General features: G+C 57.4%; 3 protein-coding genes across 3 annotated transcripts; 2 read left to right on the top strand and 1 right to left on the bottom strand.

The window, feature by feature from the left end:
* Positions 1–573: 573 nt before the first annotated feature.
* Positions 574–4,923, bottom strand: LOC119145157 (GDP-L-fucose synthase-like). Its single transcript, XM_037381335.1, is given in 11 exon segments — positions 574–1,138; positions 1,594–1,693; positions 1,897–1,976; positions 2,702–2,768; positions 3,004–3,068; positions 3,244–3,267; positions 3,270–3,376; positions 3,604–3,677; positions 3,753–3,881; positions 4,097–4,211; positions 4,297–4,923. Coding segments are annotated over 11 exon segments (966 nt in total). The 5' UTR covers positions 4,446–4,923; the 3' UTR covers positions 574–1,082.
* A 7,461-nt stretch (positions 4,924–12,384) lies between these two features.
* LOC119144964 (feather keratin-like) lies at positions 12,385–13,701 on the top strand. The gene is made up of 2 exons (XM_037380944.1): positions 12,385–12,730; positions 12,940–13,701. Exon 2 carries the CDS (start codon positions 12,960–12,962, stop codon positions 13,260–13,262), a length of 303 nt encoding a protein of 100 aa, XP_037236841.1. The 5' UTR covers positions 12,385–12,730; positions 12,940–12,959; the 3' UTR covers positions 13,263–13,701.
* A 2,415-nt stretch (positions 13,702–16,116) lies between these two features.
* Positions 16,117–18,062, top strand: LOC119144860 (feather keratin-like). Its single transcript, XM_037380732.1, has 2 exons — positions 16,117–17,270; positions 17,480–18,062. The coding sequence occupies exon 2, from the start codon at positions 17,500–17,502 to the stop codon at positions 17,800–17,802; it is 303 nt and encodes a 100-aa protein (XP_037236629.1). The 5' UTR covers positions 16,117–17,270; positions 17,480–17,499; the 3' UTR covers positions 17,803–18,062.
* Positions 18,063–18,085: the final 23 nt, after the last annotated feature.

Here is an 18,085-nt window from a genome sequence, read left to right on the forward strand (position 1 = left end):
GCAGGGCTGCAGGATGCCCTGTCTAAACCCCTTCTTCCTCAGCCAGGCGATGCTGGAGCCAGCCATGGGTGGTGGGAAGTGCTGGGAGCCCAAACCCTGCAGCCTGAGCCAGCCTCTAGCCAGCGACATACGAGTACCAACCATAGAGGACATCCCTTCTCCAGGGACATCAGGGGCTGGGGTCACCTCGGGGTGCAGCCAGTGACCCAACCGTGGGGGGACAGTCCCACTGGGGGCTTCCTGGGGTGCTGACAGGTCTCTCCTCCCTCTGTAGGTCCTTACTGTCCCTATGGTCCCCATGCCAGGGGCTCATTGGGGCTGAGCAGCAATGCTGGAAAGAAGCCATCCATGGGCAGGATTTCTGCCATCTCCACACCACTGGTTAAGCCTCAGGCAGCGGCTTGGTCAGGGACTCGTACCTCCATGTTTGACCCTCTGCCCCCCTCCCAGAGAAGTTTAAAACCCTTTTTTGGCTCTTCTAGATCCTGGCAGAATGGTGCTCAGGACCCTAAGGGTGCGATTTGACATGGATACAGGACTGTGCTGCAGGGTGGATGCTCCTTATCTTACCAGTTTTATGCTATTTTGAAATATTTTAATAAATCCATATTTACAGCTGGTGCCTTCCTCATTCTGGTCCCCCTGATGCTAGGGTGTTGGGACCATCCTCATGTGCAAAAGCAACAGCAAATGCCCAGCTGCCATTCCTGTGCCAGAGGAACCCTGATCACCTTCCCTTTATTACAGCCTAATTACAGGCAATTAGCAGCATAGCCCATTACAGCTCAGCCAGAACCACCAGACTCTTGGACACAGCCAAGGTGGCTGGTAGTGGTGGCTCCAGCTGGCTGCTACCAACTGGTCTGGGGTGTCAGCACCTTTGGGGTGCCCCAGACTTCCTCCCCTGGGCATCCTGTGCCGCTCCCAGCAGTGGGCAAGAATGTGGGGGCTGCTCACTGGGCTCTGGCCCCCTTTTACTTTGGGAATGTGACTGGCACTCCCCCAGCCCAGTCCTCTACCCCAAAAAAAGGACAACCCTGAGTTGAAGAGGATGATGCCGGTGCCAGTGCTGTGTTGGCCTGTCACTTCCTGGCGTTGGCGTAGTTGGTGTTGAACCAGGCACAGGTCTCCTTCACAGCTGGGGAGGGAGAAGATGGGATGGGTTTTGGGATTGGGAATGCAGTTTGTTCATAGACTCACAGAACGGTTTGGGTTGGAAGGGACCTCTACAGGTCATCTAGTCCAACCCCCCTGCCATAGGCAGGGACATCTTCAACTAGATCAGGTTGCTCAGAGCCCCATCTAACATAACCTTGAATGTTTTCAGTGATGGGGCATCTACCACCCCTCTAGGCAACCTGATGCAGTGTCTCACCACCTTCAGTGTAAAAACTTTCCATGTATCTAGTCTGAATCTACCCTCTTGTAGTTTAAAACCATTAACCCCTGTCCTATCACTACAGGCCTTACTAAAAAGTCAGTCCCCATCCTTCTGAGCCCCCTTTAAGTGTTGAAAGGCTGGACCACCTTGATGCCATCAAAGCTAACTGCAGTGGGTAGGACCTCCATGTTTGGTGGAGCCTCCCATCTCACCTTGCCTGAAGGGTGTGAACTGGAAGCTGGGTAGGTAGCGCCGCAGCTTGGCATTGCTGGCCGTCTTCTTGAACGGCCCGTCTGCCTTGGTGGTATCAAACTGGGATGGGAAGGATTAAGGGAAACCAAAGGGGAAAGATGGGTCTTGTTCTGCCCCGCTGTGTCCTGGCTGGGGCAGCGGGAGCAATGCTCTGGACCACAGCATCTCCCCCGGAGCCCTGTGGCTGCTGGTGGAAAGTGGGGTCCCCCCCATGCTGTAGCAGCCCTGCAAGCAAGGGGAGGCCATTCTGTAGTAAAGGATACAACAAGCTCTCCCCTGAAGTCCATGGCCTCCACAATTGCCTCTGCTGCCTCCCTGATGGACACTTCATCTTCTTCTCCCACTATAGAGCAGGGCATGTGTCCTGGTTTCAGCTGGGACGGAGTTAACTTTCTTCTTTAGTAGCTAGTACAGTGCTGTTTTGGCTCTCAGGTGAGAGCAATGGTGATAACCACACTGATGTTTCTAGTTGTTGTTGGGTAATGTTCATACTAGACTCAAGGACTTCACAGTTTCTTGGGCCTTGCCAGCCAGAATGCTGGAGGGGCACAAGAGACCGGGAAGGGACACAGCCAGGACAGGTGACCTGAACCAGCCAAAGAGGTATTCCATACCATGGGACATCATGCTTGGTATATAAACTTGGGGGGTTAGCTGGGGGGGATCGTTTCTCCGGGACTGGCTGGGCATCGGCCAGCGGGTGGTGAGCAGTTGTACTGTGCATCACTTGGTTTCCTTTTCCCTTCCTTTGGGTTTTACCCTTTTTCTCCATCTTTCCATCCTAATTGTTGTTATTATGATTATTATTATTATTGTTATTACTGTTGTTCTTATCTCTTTATTCTGTTTAAATTATTAAATTGTTCTTACCTCAACCCTCAAATTTTACATTCCTTTCTGATTCTCCCCCCAACCCCTCTGGGTGGGGGGGAGTAAGCAAGTGGCTGCGTGGTGTCTGGTTGCCGGTACTGTTTGGTTGCCAGCCACGGTTAAACCACGACAGCATGATTCTCCCATCCTCTTGAAGAGGCTGGAGGCAGGGTTGTGGCAGGGATGGGCAGTGCTTACCTGACAAAATGATGGGCTCCACCTCATCGTATTCCCGCAGGACCCAAAGGAAGAGCCGGGCCAGGTCCTGTGGAGGGGTAGATGGCTCTTGGGGGGTGGCTGCTGTCCCCCAGCCCTCCCATCACAAGGGGACCCAACCCTGAGGATGGCAAATGCTTCCTGGGACAACCCAGGTGGGCTCAGACCCTGCTGAAATCCAGGCACTGCTCCCCAACCACCCACCCCACCCCTGGCCCCCTACTCTGCCCTCCCCCAAGCTGTGGGACATGAGTGCTCCCAGAGGTCCCTGAGGCCATGCATACCAGAGAGTAGATGAACTGTCTTCTGGGCTTGCCAGTGCCCCAGACAGTCAGAGCAGAGCCAGTTTCTGCAGGAGGAAGGAAAGTGTGTCCATGAGCACTTGAGCTACCTTCACCCACCCTGGCTACTCTACAGAACAGCTGATTAAGCAAGCAGGAAGAAAAAAAACTAAACCAACAAAAAAATCCCCACAACAACCCAATGCTCCCAAAAAAGGCCACAAGAAGTCCTGCTACACTCACGTTTGGCCAGGTAGACCTTGTGGTGAGCCCAGGCAAGACATGCCCATCCTCGATGTTGAAGTTGTCATGTGGCCCAAAGACGTTGGTGGGGATGACAGTGGTGAAGCGGCAGCCATGCTGCTCAAAGTAGCCCCTGGGTGAGAGCAGGGAAGGTGTGGGTGGGCTCACCCCCCTCCAGCACAAAGATGTCTCCAGAAGACTTTGGCTAGTGGCATTTCCATCCGCTGAGCCCAGGTACCTCCCCAGCTCAGTTTAATTCCTGGGAGTCCCAGGGGATTCCCCTTGGCCTGATAACCGGTGGGTGCTCACAGCCTGCAAGAACTCTCCCATGCCTCACCTCCCCTCCTCCCCAACACGCACCTATTCTGGATGTCGATCATCCTCTTGGCATAGGAGTAGCCAAAGTTGGAGCTGTGAGGTGGCCCATTGTGAATCTGGGGATAGGAGAGAAGAGAATTAAGCAGGGCAGGGATGTCTCCTGGGAGGTGCCTAGGGACAGAGATGCTCACCATGCTCTCATCAATGGGGTATGTCATCTTGTCTGGGAAGATGCAGGTGGAGAGGCAGGAGACCAACTTCTGCACCCCTGTCTCGTATGCCGAGTGCAGGACATTGTCGTTGATGAGTATGTTTCTCCTCTGGGGATGGAGAGATTTCTCAGATCTGCAGGGTGGGGACCCCCAAAACCCTGCACCCTATGGGTAATAACTCATTAATAACTCTAGAAACCAGAGGAGCTCTGGTTTGGATTTTGGGAGCAGAGCAAGTTGTGTCCCCATGTCCCAGCTCAGGGAGGGCAGAGTGTTGCAGCATCCACAGGGACCCTGTTAGGACCTGATACCCAGGTGCTCACCCAAAAATCCAGGTTGTAGCAGATGTTTCTGAAGAGGCCTCCGACCATGGCAGCCAGGTGGATGACATGGGTGGGCTTGCACAGCTCAAACAGGGCTTTGGTCTCTGTGGTGCTCCTGGGACAGGAAATTTGGGGGTTCAGTGGAGTCAAGAGAGCAGACTGGGGGCTTTCCAAGTAAAAAACCCACAGAGTCAACTCACATCATGTCAGCATCTCTGAAGAACATGAAGATCCACTCCTCGTCCAGCTGCCCCTCTCCATCAGCCACCACCTTCTCGATGGCTCTTCCCGCCAAGCCAGTGCCACCCGTCACCAGGATGTGCTTGCCCACTAGCCCAGCCCCCTCCATTGTGGCCAAAACTCTGTGGAGAGTTGGGGGGGGGGGGGGGCAGGCTAAGCTGGGGTCACCTTGTGGTGCACCCCACTACAGCCCACCAAGCTCACCCCCTCCGTGGTGTGGGTGCCCAATGAACATCAGCCACACATCAGGCTGGTGAGCTAATTTGGGGGGGGGGCTTTTATCTGCTTCTGCCAGCAAAAGCAAAAACCAAAGTGGAAGCAGTGTGCTTGGTGGTGACGTGGCCAGGCCAGGGCAGCAGAAACTCATCAGCTGTAGTTGCTAATTAATGGAACTGGCTGGTGGCCCGCGGGCTCCCCGTGCACACGCCGCACCAGGGCTGGGGCCAGACCGTGCCACGCAGCACGGCACTGCCCGGCCTCCCGAAACGGAGGCGCACCCTGACACCCAACCGCCCCGCAGTCCCAGGTCTGCACCCCAAAGCCCCTCTGCACCCAGCTCTGCACCCCGAGCCTCCCCTGCACCCCCCGTCCCAGCTCTGCACCCCACTCCTCCCCGCACCCCCAGTCCCAGCTCTGCACCCCACTCCTCCCTGCACCCAGGCCCCCTCCCGCAGCGCCGACCCCACCCCAACTCCGAGCCTCCCACCGCGGGGGCCCTTACACCCCTCATACCCCCTGCGGCTCTCCCCTCCGTACTGTCCCCCCTCTTTGGGGACACCCCGCTTCTACACCACCCCCCCTCAGCACCCCCGCGTGAGGGGGACTGCCCCCACAAACACTCCAGTGGGGGGGGGGGTCGGCGCGGCTCGGCTGGCTTCGGCGGCGGCTCGGCTGGCTTCGGCGCGGCTCGGCTGGCTTCGGCGGCGGCTCGGCTGGCTTCGGCGGCGGCTCGGCTGGCTTCGGCGCGGCTCGGCTGGCTTCGGCGACGGCTCGGCTGGCTTCGGCGGCGGCTCGGCTGGATTCGGCGCGGCGCGGCGCGGCGCGGCTCCGCTCAGCCGCGCTTCCTGCCACCGTCACCGGGCGCCGCCGCTCGGCTCCTCGGGAAATGGAGTCCGCGCCCGGGGTCAGCGGAACCTGCCACGGCACCGGGGCCACCGGCACTGCTCCCCACGGGTTAGGGGGCGCTGGCGCAAGCCCCGGCACTTGCAGGCCTGCACTGGGCGTGCAGGGGAAGGGAAGGGGGCGCACAGGGTCCCCTCCCTCTTCCCCAGCGCCAAGGGCTTCTCCAAAGGGATTTCGATGAGAAAAGGTTTAATCATCTTTAATTCACCTACACTGAGACTAAAAATGAGCGGAGCTTTCCGGCGGGTCGGGAGGGTTTCAAATGGGGGATGCCGGCTTTTCCTTCACCTTTTCCTTCGGCATTGCTGGGAGGCAAAGGCAGGGCCTTGCACCGCCCGAAATTAAGCTGATAAAGAATGGGATTAAGGGAGACCCCGCCAGGAATTTCAGCTTTTCCCCCAAGGAGACTTGGCCCCGACGTCGAGGAGCAGCCGGGTATTACAGATGTTCCACTCCCTTCCTCCCTCCTCTGGCTTGCGGCCACAACCGTCCCAGCCCGCGAGAGGTGACCGAGCAGGTGCGGTTCCTGCAGCGCTGGGTGCCCCGGGAGCGCTGGGTGCCGGGGAGCGCTGGGTGCCGGGGGCAGCGCTGGGTGCCGGGGGCAGCGCTGGGTGCCGGGGGCAGCGCTGGGTGCCGGGGAGCGCTGGGTGCCCGGGGCAGCGCTGGGTGCCGGGGGCAGCGCTGGGTGCCCCGGGAGCGCTGGGTGCCGGGGAGCGCTGGGTGCCGGGGGCAGCGCTGGGTGCCGGGGGCAGCGCTGGGTGCCCGGGGAGCGCTGGGTGCCCGGGGCAGCGCTGGGTGCCCGGGGAGCGCTGGGTGCCGGGGGCAGCGCTGGGTGCCGGGGGCAGCGCTGGGTGCCCGGGGAGCGCTGGGTGCCGGGGGCAGCGCTGGGTGCCGGGGGGAGCGCTGGGTGCCGGGGGCAGCGCTGGGTGCCGGGGGCAGCGCTGGGTGCCCGGGCAGCGCTGGGTGCCGGGGGCAGCGCTGGGTGCCGGGGGCAGCGCTGGGTGCCCGGGCAGCGCTGGGTGCCGGGGGCAGCGCTGGGTGCCGGGGGCAGCGCTGGGTGCCCGGGGAGCGCTGGGTGCCGGGGGCAGCGCTGGGTGCCCGGGGAGCGCTGGGTGCCCGGGGAGCGCTGGGTGCCGGGGGCAGCGCTGGGTGCCGGGGGCAGCGCTGGGTGCCCGGGGAGCGCTGGGTGCCCGGGGATCGCTCCCCCTGACTTGCACACCCAGTCCAATGCAGCGCACATTCATACAGGTCAGTTGGCTGGTTCCGCCCAAAGTTGAGCCTCGTAATTAATTATCCGTTAGTTTCTTCCCCGCTTCGATTTAAAGGCACAGCGCCTTTTTAATTCACTACGCATGCTCCCTGAGCGGGGGATCCGCCTCCCTCGGGGGAGGGGGGCATTTGAGTAGGAGGTCACAATGATGCCGAAAAACCTCATAATGAAGAAAACTGCTAATAGACTTTTTGTACTTTTAGCAGCAAGTTATTTATTATCTGCACAGGGGAGGAGGTGGTTCACACTGCAGAAACTCATTCCCAAGCGCAGGTGTGAAACAGGCTAATTTATACATTTGACATATATGATTGCAACATCTTCTCATACATTATTCATGTAATTACAACATCTTATGGCATATTAATAATAGGCGGACTCTAGGCGGAGCCTGGGCGGAGTTCAGGTGGAGTCTCCTCTTGGCATCCGTTTCAAGCGGGTTGTTCCAGCCTTTGGCCCACTCAGGTGGTCTTCCTCAGTTCATAAGTGACCCTGCCAGGTTCTTGTACATAAAACTTGGCTTGCTACCACTTTCTTCTATTGATGTGTCAAACTTTAACTAATTTATGATTTCTAGTGCCTGTTACAGCAATTTCCCACAATGGCTTAGGCTTGGGTACAGTGGGCAAGGACAGGGCGATTCAGCACTACATGCTGTGGTTCCTCAGTAACCAAGTTGAGCAATTTTGCAAGGCAGAATGGGGCTTTTACAGACCTGAGACTAATCTCAGGTGGATCTTTAGGTTTTTAGGCCTTATTCCTTTTCAGGTGAAGCTGTGGCTAGATGGTTGCGTGGAGCATTTGAGTCTGCATGCATGCAAAAGTGAGCACCTAAATTTCTAACCACTGAAAGCAGGTAGCAGAACTTTTGTGATGTCCCTCACATGACTACCAGGGCAGGGTGAGAACCACACAGAGAATTCCTTCCTGGCACCTTCTTTGGGGGAGCTGTTCCTGAGTGTTTCCATGGAGCATTTTGGCTCTGCACAAGTGCAAAAGTGAGCAGTTACTTTTCTAAACAGAGGAAGCAGGGAACAGAACTTTTGTCCTTCACATAGCTACTAGGGCAGACAGAATCACAGAGAGAATTCCTTCCTGACACCTTCTCCAGGGGAGCTGTGCCTTGGTGCTTTCATGGAGCGTTTGAGTCTGTACGAGTGCAAAAATGAGCACTTCAATTTCTCACCACCAAAAGCAGGGAGCAGAACTTTTGTGGTATCCTTCATATGGCTACCAGTGCAGGCTGAGAACTACAGTGAATCCCTTCCTGGCACCTTCTCTGGGGGAGGTGTGTCTTGGTCTTTTCATGGAGCATTGGTGCTCTGATCGACTGCAAAAATGAGCACTTCAATTTCTCACCACAGAAAGAAAGTTGCAGTGCTTTTGTGATGTTACTCACATTGCCACCAGGGCAGTCTGAGGAACCACGAAGAGAATTCCTTCCTGGCACCTTCTCTGGTGGAGCTGTGCACGTGTAGTCCATTCAGCATTTTGGCTCTATACAAGTGCAAAAGGGAGCAGTTACTTTTCTTACCACAGAAAGCAAGGAGCAGAACTTTTGTGGTGTCTTTCACATAGCTACCAGGGCAGGGTGAGAACCACCAAGAGAATTCCTTCCTGGATCTTTCTCTGCTGGAGCTGTGCTCTGGTGGTTCCATGGAGCATTTTGGCTCTGCACAAGTGCAAAAGTGAGAAGTTACTTTTCTCACCCTAGAAAGCAGGAAGCAGAACTTTTGTGATGTCCTTCACATGGCTACCATGTCAGGCTGAGAATCACAGAGAGAATTCCTTCCTGACACCTTTTCCAGGGGAGCTGTGTCTTGGTCTTTTCATGGAGCATTTGAGTCTGGCACAAGTGCAAAAACGAGCACTTCAATTTCTTACCACAGAAAGAATTTTGCAGTACTTTTGAGATGTCACTCACATTGCCACCAGGGCAGATTGTGGAACAACCAAGAGAATTCCTTCCTGGCACCTTCTTTGGGAGAGCTGTGCCTGGTCGGTTCCATGGAGCTTTTTTGAGTCTGTATGAGTGCAAAAGTGAGCACTACAATTTCTCACCAGAGAAAGCAGGGAGCAGAACTTCTGTGGTGTTCTTCACACGGCTACCAGGGCAGGGTGGGAACCACCAAGAGTATTCCTTCCTGGCATCTTCTCTGGTGGAGCTGTGCATGTGTGGTTCTATGGAGCATTTGGGCTCTGAACGAGTACAAAAGGGAGCAGTTACTTTTCTAACCAAAGAAAGCAGGAAGCAGAACTTTTGTGGTGTCCCTGACATGGCTACTAGGGCACGGTGAGAACAAGAAACAGAATTCCTTCCTGGCAGCTTCTACTCCATCCCTAAAAGCCTGCTCACTGTTCTATTGTTGCATCACTAATATCCTTCACCTTGACCACACTCCATTTCTAAAGTCCTCCCTTTTCCCAGTCTATTCCTAAATTCATTCAACACAAAGCTTCCTGTCCATCCCTAAAATCCTCCTCCTCACTGACCCTGTCCATGCTGTTAATCTTTACCCATACCCCCAGCCCATACCTAAAAGCATTCCAGAACCCTGAGGGTCCATCCCTAAGTGCTTCCCCTTGACTCAGTAATCCTCAAAATTCTTTCCCCCCCCCCCCCCAAGCTCAATCCCTGTAGTCCTTCCCTCTAAATCACCAGGTTCTCCCTAAAAGCTTTCCCACCAGGTTCCCCATCCCATCCTAAAATACTTCCTCCCACCCCGTAAGTCAGCATATACATTATTTCCCCTTGCACCATCCAGTTGGTCTAGCAAATCTTTCCCCCTGCCTCACAGTCCATTCCTAAAATCTTTATCCCTGGCCCCTGGTTCTTCCCTAAATTCTTTCTCCCCGCCCCACTCCCCATGCCTGATCCTATAATCCTTCCCCTTGCCCATGGTCCACACTTGCAGTCCTTCCCTGCAGACCTGCTACTCTGTCCCTGAAATTCTTCCTCAAGTCCCCTAGTCCATCCTGCAAGGTCTTTCTCTCAGTCCCCAATGCCCCCCTGAAAATCTTTGCTCCTGCCTTCAGCCCAGCCTTATAACGCTTCACCCTGTGAATGCTCTATTCCTAAAATTACTCCCGTAATCCCCCGCTTTGACCCTGAAGTAATTTTTTCTATAGCATCCAGTCCACCCCAAAAATCCTTCCCCCTGCTCCCTTGGCCCATCCCTAAAATCCTTCCACTTGCCCCCCGGTTCATCTCTGTCCTGGTTTCAGCAGGGATAGAGTTAATTTTCTTCTTAGTAATTAGTACAGTGCTGTCTTTCGGCTATGATGTGAGCGCAATGTTGATAGGACACTGAAGTTTTTAGTTGTTGCTGGGTGATGTTTATACTACATCAAGGACTTTTCAGTTCCTTGGGCCCTACCAGTGAGAGGGCTGGGGGAGCACAGGAAATTGGGAGGGGACACAGCCAAGGCAGGTGACCCAAGCTAGCTAGAGAGGTATTCCATACCATATGACGTCACGCTGAGTCTATGAACTGGGGGAAGAAGAAGGAAGGGGGGACATATGGCATTATGGCGTTTCTCTTCCTGAGTAACTGTTACACGTGATGGAGCCCTGCTTTCCTGGGGATGGCCGAGCACCTGCCTGCCCATGGGAAGTGGTGAATGAATTCCTTGCTTTGCTTTGCTTGTGTGCGTGGCTTTTACTTTACCTATTAAAATGTTCTTATCTCAGCCCTTGAATTTTACATCCCTTTCCGATCCTCCTTCCCATCGCTCTGGGTGGGAGAAAGTGAGCAAGTGGCTGTGTGGTGCTTGGTTGCTGGCTGAGGTTAAACCACGAAAACCTCGAAAAACCTTCCTTGGGTCATTCCCCTAACACCCCCTATAGCTCCCAAAAATCGTTGGTCCCATTCCTAGTCCATAAAAAAAAACTTTCGGGCTAGTCCCTAAATTTGTTCCCCCAATTCATTATTCAATATCTAAAACCCTACACCCCACTAGACAGCTAAAGCACTAATATCCTTCACCATGAACACAGATCATTTCTAAAGTCCTCCCACTTTTTCCTGGTCCCTTGCTAAACTACAACACAAAGCTTCAAGTCCATCCCTAAAAACAATCCCTGCAAAGACATTTTCCATGTCAATTGGCATACTTTCCAGGAGGATCTGCTCCACGATCCCGCCAGGCACGGAGGTGACGCTGACCGACCTGTCGTTAACCTGGGTCTTCCTCTTGACCTTTCTGAAAAGGAGGGTTACCACCTGCCAACTTGCTGTGGGGACGCTCCATCCCACTGCCCGGATCACAGACGAGGATGCTGAACACGGCTGCCCCCAGCGCCTGTGAGCGCGCAAGGGGAGACAGCGTCAAAGACTCTTCTACAAAGCTGAAGTGAACACCACCCACGTCTCTCTCCTTGTCCACAAAGCTAGCCACTCCAACACAGAAGACAGGGAGGTCAGTCAAGCACGATTCCCTCTTGGTAAATCCATGCCGACGGCTCCTCATCACTTGCTTGTCCTTCAGCAGCTTGGCAACGCTTCCGCGGAGGATTTTCTCCATCACCTCCCCTGGCAACAAGGACAGGCTCACCAGCCTCTGCTCTCCCACATCTTCCTTCCCGCCCTTCTGCAAGACAGGAGGCCTAAGAGCAATCTTCTGGACACCCGCAACTGCCCCCAGGAGCTATGACCTTTAAAAGATAATTGAGAGTGGCCTCCCAAGGACATCAGCCAGCTCCCCCAGCATTCGTGGCTCTGACTCATCAGGACCCAGGGACTTCCGTACATCCAGTCCCAAGGCACACCTTCCCACTCCCTTCCTCTTCCTCAGCAACAACAACGGCTCGCCCCACACACAGCCTGCAAAACGCTCATCCCGGCTCAACTGGGGCAGGCCTTGCCATTCATCGACCCTTCGGCATGCATCCACCACCACCAGGGCCTCGCTCTGCTGTGCCGTGCAGCGTGCTTACGTCCAACCACCCTCGGCAATCTCCAAATTCTCTTTCTGCCCGTCTCACACTGTGCAGAGAAATGGCCTCCCCTCCTCGGCATTCACCCCAAGTAAAGAGCCCAAAGGCCCTGGCTCCCCAGCCTCCCCCGCCTGCCGCTCCCACTCCACCTCTGCCTCTCGCCACACTCACGGGCTCTCCAGAAATTCACCTGCCTTGGTGAGCTGGCCCACATCAAGCACTGTGGCACGCCAGACACCAGGCTGCAAACGTGCCACCACAGCTAAGGGGTTCGCTACGGAACGGGCAGCACCAGCACTGGTGGAGCCAGGCAGGGCTCCCCACGTCACAGGACCGGCGAGCTCTCGGCCAGGGCTGCCGGGATGGCGGCCTGCTCTCCCAAAAAGGCCTCCTCTGCCTCTGCCCGCACCGACACCCCCAGGGACGGACCCCAGGGGGCACAAGCCCGGACACGCAGGCCCCTTTCTCCCAGCTACAACCTTACAAGCAAGGCGGGCACCAAGGCACGCACAGAGCACGCTCAATGGCAAAGGCCAGGCCTCAAGGCAGGCTTAGCAAGCTGGCAGCAAGGCAGGCACGGAGCAAATGCCACTGAGGGGGCCGCCACTCCTGCCCGCAACAGCAGAAAGCCCAGACCAACCTTCCGGGGCTGCGAGGAAAAGGAGCCCCTCCTTCCCAGCGCACCCACAAAACACATCACACGAGTGCCACAGCATGACCTCACTGACGACACCCCACCCCTCCTAGGCTTCGGTCACATGTTCTGCATGCCCTGACACGCGCCATCAACACCAAGCCTTTGGCCTCTAATATTTGCACCTCAAAGCTGCCGCCAGGACCAAGTGGACATGTCCTCAAGTGGAGGACACTACATTGCAGAACTGCGGGGGAAAAACGCACACCCCCCCTCATTACTCACCAGGCTGTGGCACGCAACAGCTTCTTGCTGCAAAACACCGCGTTGTGCAAAGGCTGTCCCGCCCCTCAGGGTCCAGCATAAAAGCTGGCCCAGCACCTCTCTCTCTCACACGCTGCTCCTGGTGCCTTCTCCTCCGCGGTCAACAAGGTGAGCCTGAAGCCCCTTCCCCTCCTTCTCCTGCCGCACCCGCCCCATCTCTTCCAGCACGCGCTGCCTCCAGACTCAGCAGTGCCGACGCCTCCCCACCGCCGCGCTCCCCGCAGCCCCACACCGTGCCTCCACATTCCCCTGCCCTCCTGTAACGCCACCCCTCGCGCCCCCACCACCCTCCGCTTCCTCAACACCCTCTCTTACAGGGCCCCTCAACACCACAGACATGGCCTGCAACAACCTCTGCAGCCCCTGCGGACCCACCCCGCTGGCTAACAGCTGCAACGAGCCCTGCGTCAGGCAGTGCGAAGAATCCCGCGTCGTCATCCAGCCTCCCGCCGTGCTGGTCACCCTGCCGGGACCCATCCTCAGCTCCTTCCCCCAGAGCACCGCCGTCGGATCGTCCTCATCGGCTGCCGTGGGCAACATCCTCAGCTCCCAGGGAGTGCCCGTCTCCTCCGGCGGCTTCGGCTATGGCTTCGGAGGCCTGGGCTGCTATGGTGCCAGAAGAGCCTGCTACCCCTGCTAAGGGCTCCTTACACCACGCCTGATACCAGCCAACCACACGCTAGAAGCCAAGTCACGGATTGAGGACCTACCTTCAGGCTCCTGCTGCCACATGGGCTCGCCGTCCGTGGCTCCTCCGCCCCTCAAGGCACAAAGCAAGCAGCGAAGGGGCCAGCCCGCGGTGCCTGGAAACATGAGCTACCTACCTCCTCCTCTTCTCCCACTGTCTTCTTTGCATCGCCCCTACAGCTACATCCGGTACTCTCTGCTGCAAACACCTTCTCACAAGCCAAAGACCACCGGGGCACCTCCGCCGCGCTGCTCCCACTGCAAGGCAGGAAGACCTCGGTGCTCTGGAAAAGTCTACTGCAAGGAAAGGAGCCCTCGGCTGACGGCCGCCCTACTTGCACCTCAGACCCGCTCCCTTCCCCTTGGTGCTCCTGCCATTTCACTCCTTTGCCTCAATAAAGTTCTCCCGCATGCCAGCCTCAGGTGCCTCCTCTTCCTTTCTTCTAAGGCTCTTCCAGCCTCACCCGGCACAGAACCGGGACTCAACAGGCCATCGGGGTGGGTGGACAAGGACCACAAGACCTCTCTTAGGAAGTATCGCCGCAGCAACACCACCTGCTGGCAAGCCGGTGGGCTTCCAGCCCGTGACACAAGCCCTTCACTTGCCCAAACAAAGGCTTGGACACGCTAATGCACTTCCACCCATGCCTCTGACGCAAGCTCCTCCTGTGCGCTGGGTTCACTTTGGCTGGATGCCAGGTGCCCGCCAAGCCGCTCTGTCACTCCCCCTCCTCAACTGGAAAGGGGAGAGAGAACACAACAAAACGGTTTGTGGGTCGAGGTAAGAACAGGGAGGGGATAGAGTCGTCAAAGGGGTTGGGTTGGAAGGGACCTTCAAGATCATCTAGCTCCAAGCCCTCTGCCGTGGGCAGGGACACCTTCCACCACACCAGCTTGCTCAAAGCACCATCCAGCCTGGCCTTGAACAGCTCCAGGCAGGGGGCAGCCACAGCTGCTCTAGGCAACTTCTTCCAGCATCTCACCGACCTCACGGGAAAGAATTTCTTTCTCATATCTAACCTAAAGCTACCCTCTCTCAGGTTAAATCCGTTACCTGTCGTCTTATCACTACACTCCCTGGTCCAGAGGCCCTCCCCACCTTTCCTGAGGGCCCCCTCAAAGTACCGCATGGCCGCTGCAAGGTCTCCACAAAGCCTCCTCTTCTCCCGGCTAAACGATCCCAACTCTCTCAGCCTGTCTGCAAAGGGGAGGTGCTGCACCTCCTCCTCATCTTTGTGGCCCTCCTCTGGACCCGCTCGAGCAGGTCCATGCCTTTCTTATGCTGGGGGCCTTCAGAGCCGAATGCAGTACTCCACTCTCACCAGAGCCGAGTAGGGAGGGAGAATCACCTCCCTCGACCTGCCGGCCACGCTGCTTTTGACGCAACCTGGCATACGACTGGCTTTCTGGGCTCCGCGCGAACGTTGCCGGCTCATACTCAGTTCTCCATTCACCAATACCCCCAAGTCCTTCTCCGCAGGGCTGCTCTCAATGCACTCACCGCCCGGCCTGCAGCCATCTTTGGGATTGCCCCTGGCACTTGGCCTCGTGGCACTCCATGAGCTTTGCACGGGCCCACCTCCCAAGCCTGCCACGGTCCCTCTGGATGGCATCCCTTCCCTCTAGAGCATCAACCGCAACACTCAGCTTGGCGTCATCCGCAAACTTGCCGAGGCTGCACACTCCAGCCCACTGTCCGTGGCCCTAACAAAGATGTTAAATCATACTGGCCCCAGCACGGACCCCTGAGGGACACCACTCATCACTGGGCTCCACTCGGACATCGAGCCTTTCATTGCAACTCATTGAGAGCACCCATCCAGCCAATCACACACCGAGCGGTCCACCCACCAAGTCCGCATCTCTCCATTTCAGAGACAAGGATCTTGCGCGGGACAGTATCAAATGCTCTGCACAAGTCCAGGGACGTGACGCCAGTCGCTCTTCCCTTACCCACCAATGCCTTAATCCTGTCATAGAAGGCCACCCCATTTGTCAGGCACGCTTTGCCCTCTGTGAAGCCATGTTGGCCGTCAGCAGTCACGCCTCCCTTTTCCAGGTGCCTTGGCATACTTTCCAGGAGGATCTGCTCCACGATCCCGCCAGGCACGGAGGTGACGCTGACCGACCTGTCGTTAACCTGGGTCTTCCTCTTGACCTTTCTGAAAAGGAGGGTTACCACCTGCCAACTTGCTGTGGGGACGCTCCATCCCACTGCCCGGATCACAGACGAGGATGCTGAACACGGCTGCCCCCAGCGCCTGTGAGCGCGCAAGGGGAGACAGCGTCAAAGACTCTTCTACAAAGCTGAAGTGAACACCACCCACGTCTCTCTCCTTGTCCACAAAGCTAGCCACTCCAACACAGAAGACAGGGAGGTCAGTCAAGCACGATTCCCTCTTGGTAAATCCATGCCGACGGCTCCTCATCACTTGCTTGTCCTTCAGCAGCTTGGCAACGCTTCCGCGGAGGATTTTCTCCATCACCTCCCCTGGCAACAAGGACAGGCTCACCAGCCTCTGCTCTCCCACATCTTCCTTCCCGCCCTTCTGCAAGACAGGAGGCCTAAGAGCAATCTTCTGGACACCCGCAACTGCCCCCAGGAGCTATGACCTTTAAAAGATAATTGAGAGTGGCCTCCCAAGGACATCAGCCAGCTCCCCCAGCATTCGTGGCTCTGACTCATCAGGACCCAGGGACTTCCGTACATCCAGTCCCAAGGCACACCTTCCCACTCCCTTCCTCTTCCTCAGCAACAACAACGGCTCGCCCCACACACAGCCTGCAAAATGCTCATCCCGGCTCAACTGGGGCAGGCCTTGCCATTCATCGACCCTTCGGCATGCATCCACCACCACCAGGGCCTCGCTCTGCTGTGCCGTGCAGCGTGCTTACGTCCAACCACCCTCGGCAATCTCCAAATTCTCTTTCTGCCCGTCTCACACTGTGCAGAGAAATGGCCTCCCCTCCTCGGCATTCACCCCAAGTAAAGAGCCCAAAGGCCCTGGCTCCCCAGCCTCCCCCGCCTGCCGCTCCCACTCCACCTCTGCCTCTCGCCACACTCACGGGCTCTCCAGAAATTCACCTGCCTTGGTGAGCTGGCCCACATCAAGCACTGTGGCACGCCAGACACCAGGCTGCAAACGTGCCACCACAGCTAAGGGGTTCGCTACGGAACGGGCAGCACCAGCACTGGTGGAGCCAGGCAGGGCTCCCCACGTCACAGGACCGGCGAGCTCTCGGCCAGGGCTGCCGGGATGGCGGCCTGCTCTCCCAAAAAGGCCTCCTCTGCCTCTGCCCGCACCGACACCCCCAGGGACGGACCCCAGGGGGCACAAGCCCGGACACGCAGGCCCCTTTCTCCCAGCTACAACCTTACAAGCAAGGCGGGCACCAAGGCACGCACAGAGCACGCTCAATGGCAAAGGCCAGGCCTCAAGGCAGGCTTAGCAAGCTGGCAGCAAGGCAGGCACGGAGCAAATGCCACTGAGGGGGCCGCCACTCCTGCCCGCAACAGCAGAAAGCCCAGACCAACCTTCCGGGGCTGCGAGGAAAAGGAGCCCCTCCTTCCCAGCGCACCCACAAAACACACCACACGAGTGCCACAGCATGACCTCACTGACGACACCCCACCCCTCCTAGGCTTCGGTCACATGTTCTGCATGCCCTGACACGCGCCATCAACACCAAGCCTTTGGCCTCTAATATTTGCACCTCAAAGCTGCCGCCAGGACCAAGTGGACATGTCCTCAAGTGGAGGACACTACATTGCAGAACTGCGGGGGAAAAACGCACACCCCTCCTCATTACTCACCAGGCTGTGGCACGCAACAGCTTCTTGCTGCAAAACACCGCGTTGTGCAAAGGCTGTCCCGCCCCTCAGGGTCCAGCATAAAAGCTGGCCCAGCACCTCTCTCTCTCACACGCTGCTCCTGGTGCCTTCTCCTCCGCGGTCAACAAGGTGAGCCTGAAGCCCCTTCCCCTCCTTCTCCTGCCGCACCCGCCCCATCTCTTCCAGCACGCGCTGCCTCCAGACTCAGCAGTGCCGACGCCTCCCCACCGCCGCGCTCCCCGCAGCCCCACACCGTGCCTCCACATTCCCCTGCCCTCCTGTAACGCCACCCCTCGCGCCCCCACCACCCTCCGCTTCCTCAACACCCTCTCTTACAGGGCCCCTCAACACCACAGACATGGCCTGCAACAACCTCTGCAGCCCCTGCGGACCCACCCCGCTGGCTAACAGCTGCAACGAGCCCTGCGTCAGGCAGTGCGAAGAATCCCGCGTCGTCATCCAGCCTCCCGCCGTGCTGGTCACCCTGCCGGGACCCATCCTCAGCTCCTTCCCCCAGAGCACCGCCGTCGGATCGTCCTCATCGGCTGCCGTGGGCAACATCCTCAGCTCCCAGGGAGTGCCCGTCTCCTCCGGCGGCTTCGGCTATGGCTTCGGAGGCCTGGGCTGCTATGGTGCCAGAAGAGCCTGCTACCCCTGCTAAGGGCTCCTTACACCACGCCTGATACCAGCCAACCACACGCTAGAAGCCAAGTCACGGATTGAGGACCTACCTTCAGGCTCCTGCTGCCACATGGGCTCGCCGTCCGTGGCTCCTCCGCCCCTCAAGGCACAAAGCAAGCAGCGAAGGGGCCAGCCCGCGGTGCCTGGAAACATGAGCTACCTACCTCCTCCTCTTCTCCCACTGTCTTCTTTGCATCGCCCCTACAGCTACATCCGGTACTCTCTGCTGCAAACACCTTCTCACAAGCCAAAACCACCGGGCA

Source organism: Falco rusticolus, chromosome 3 (genome assembly GCF_015220075.1).
Source record: "Falco rusticolus isolate bFalRus1 chromosome 3, bFalRus1.pri, whole genome shotgun sequence".
NCBI lineage: Eukaryota > Metazoa > Chordata > Aves > Falconiformes > Falconidae > Falco > Falco rusticolus.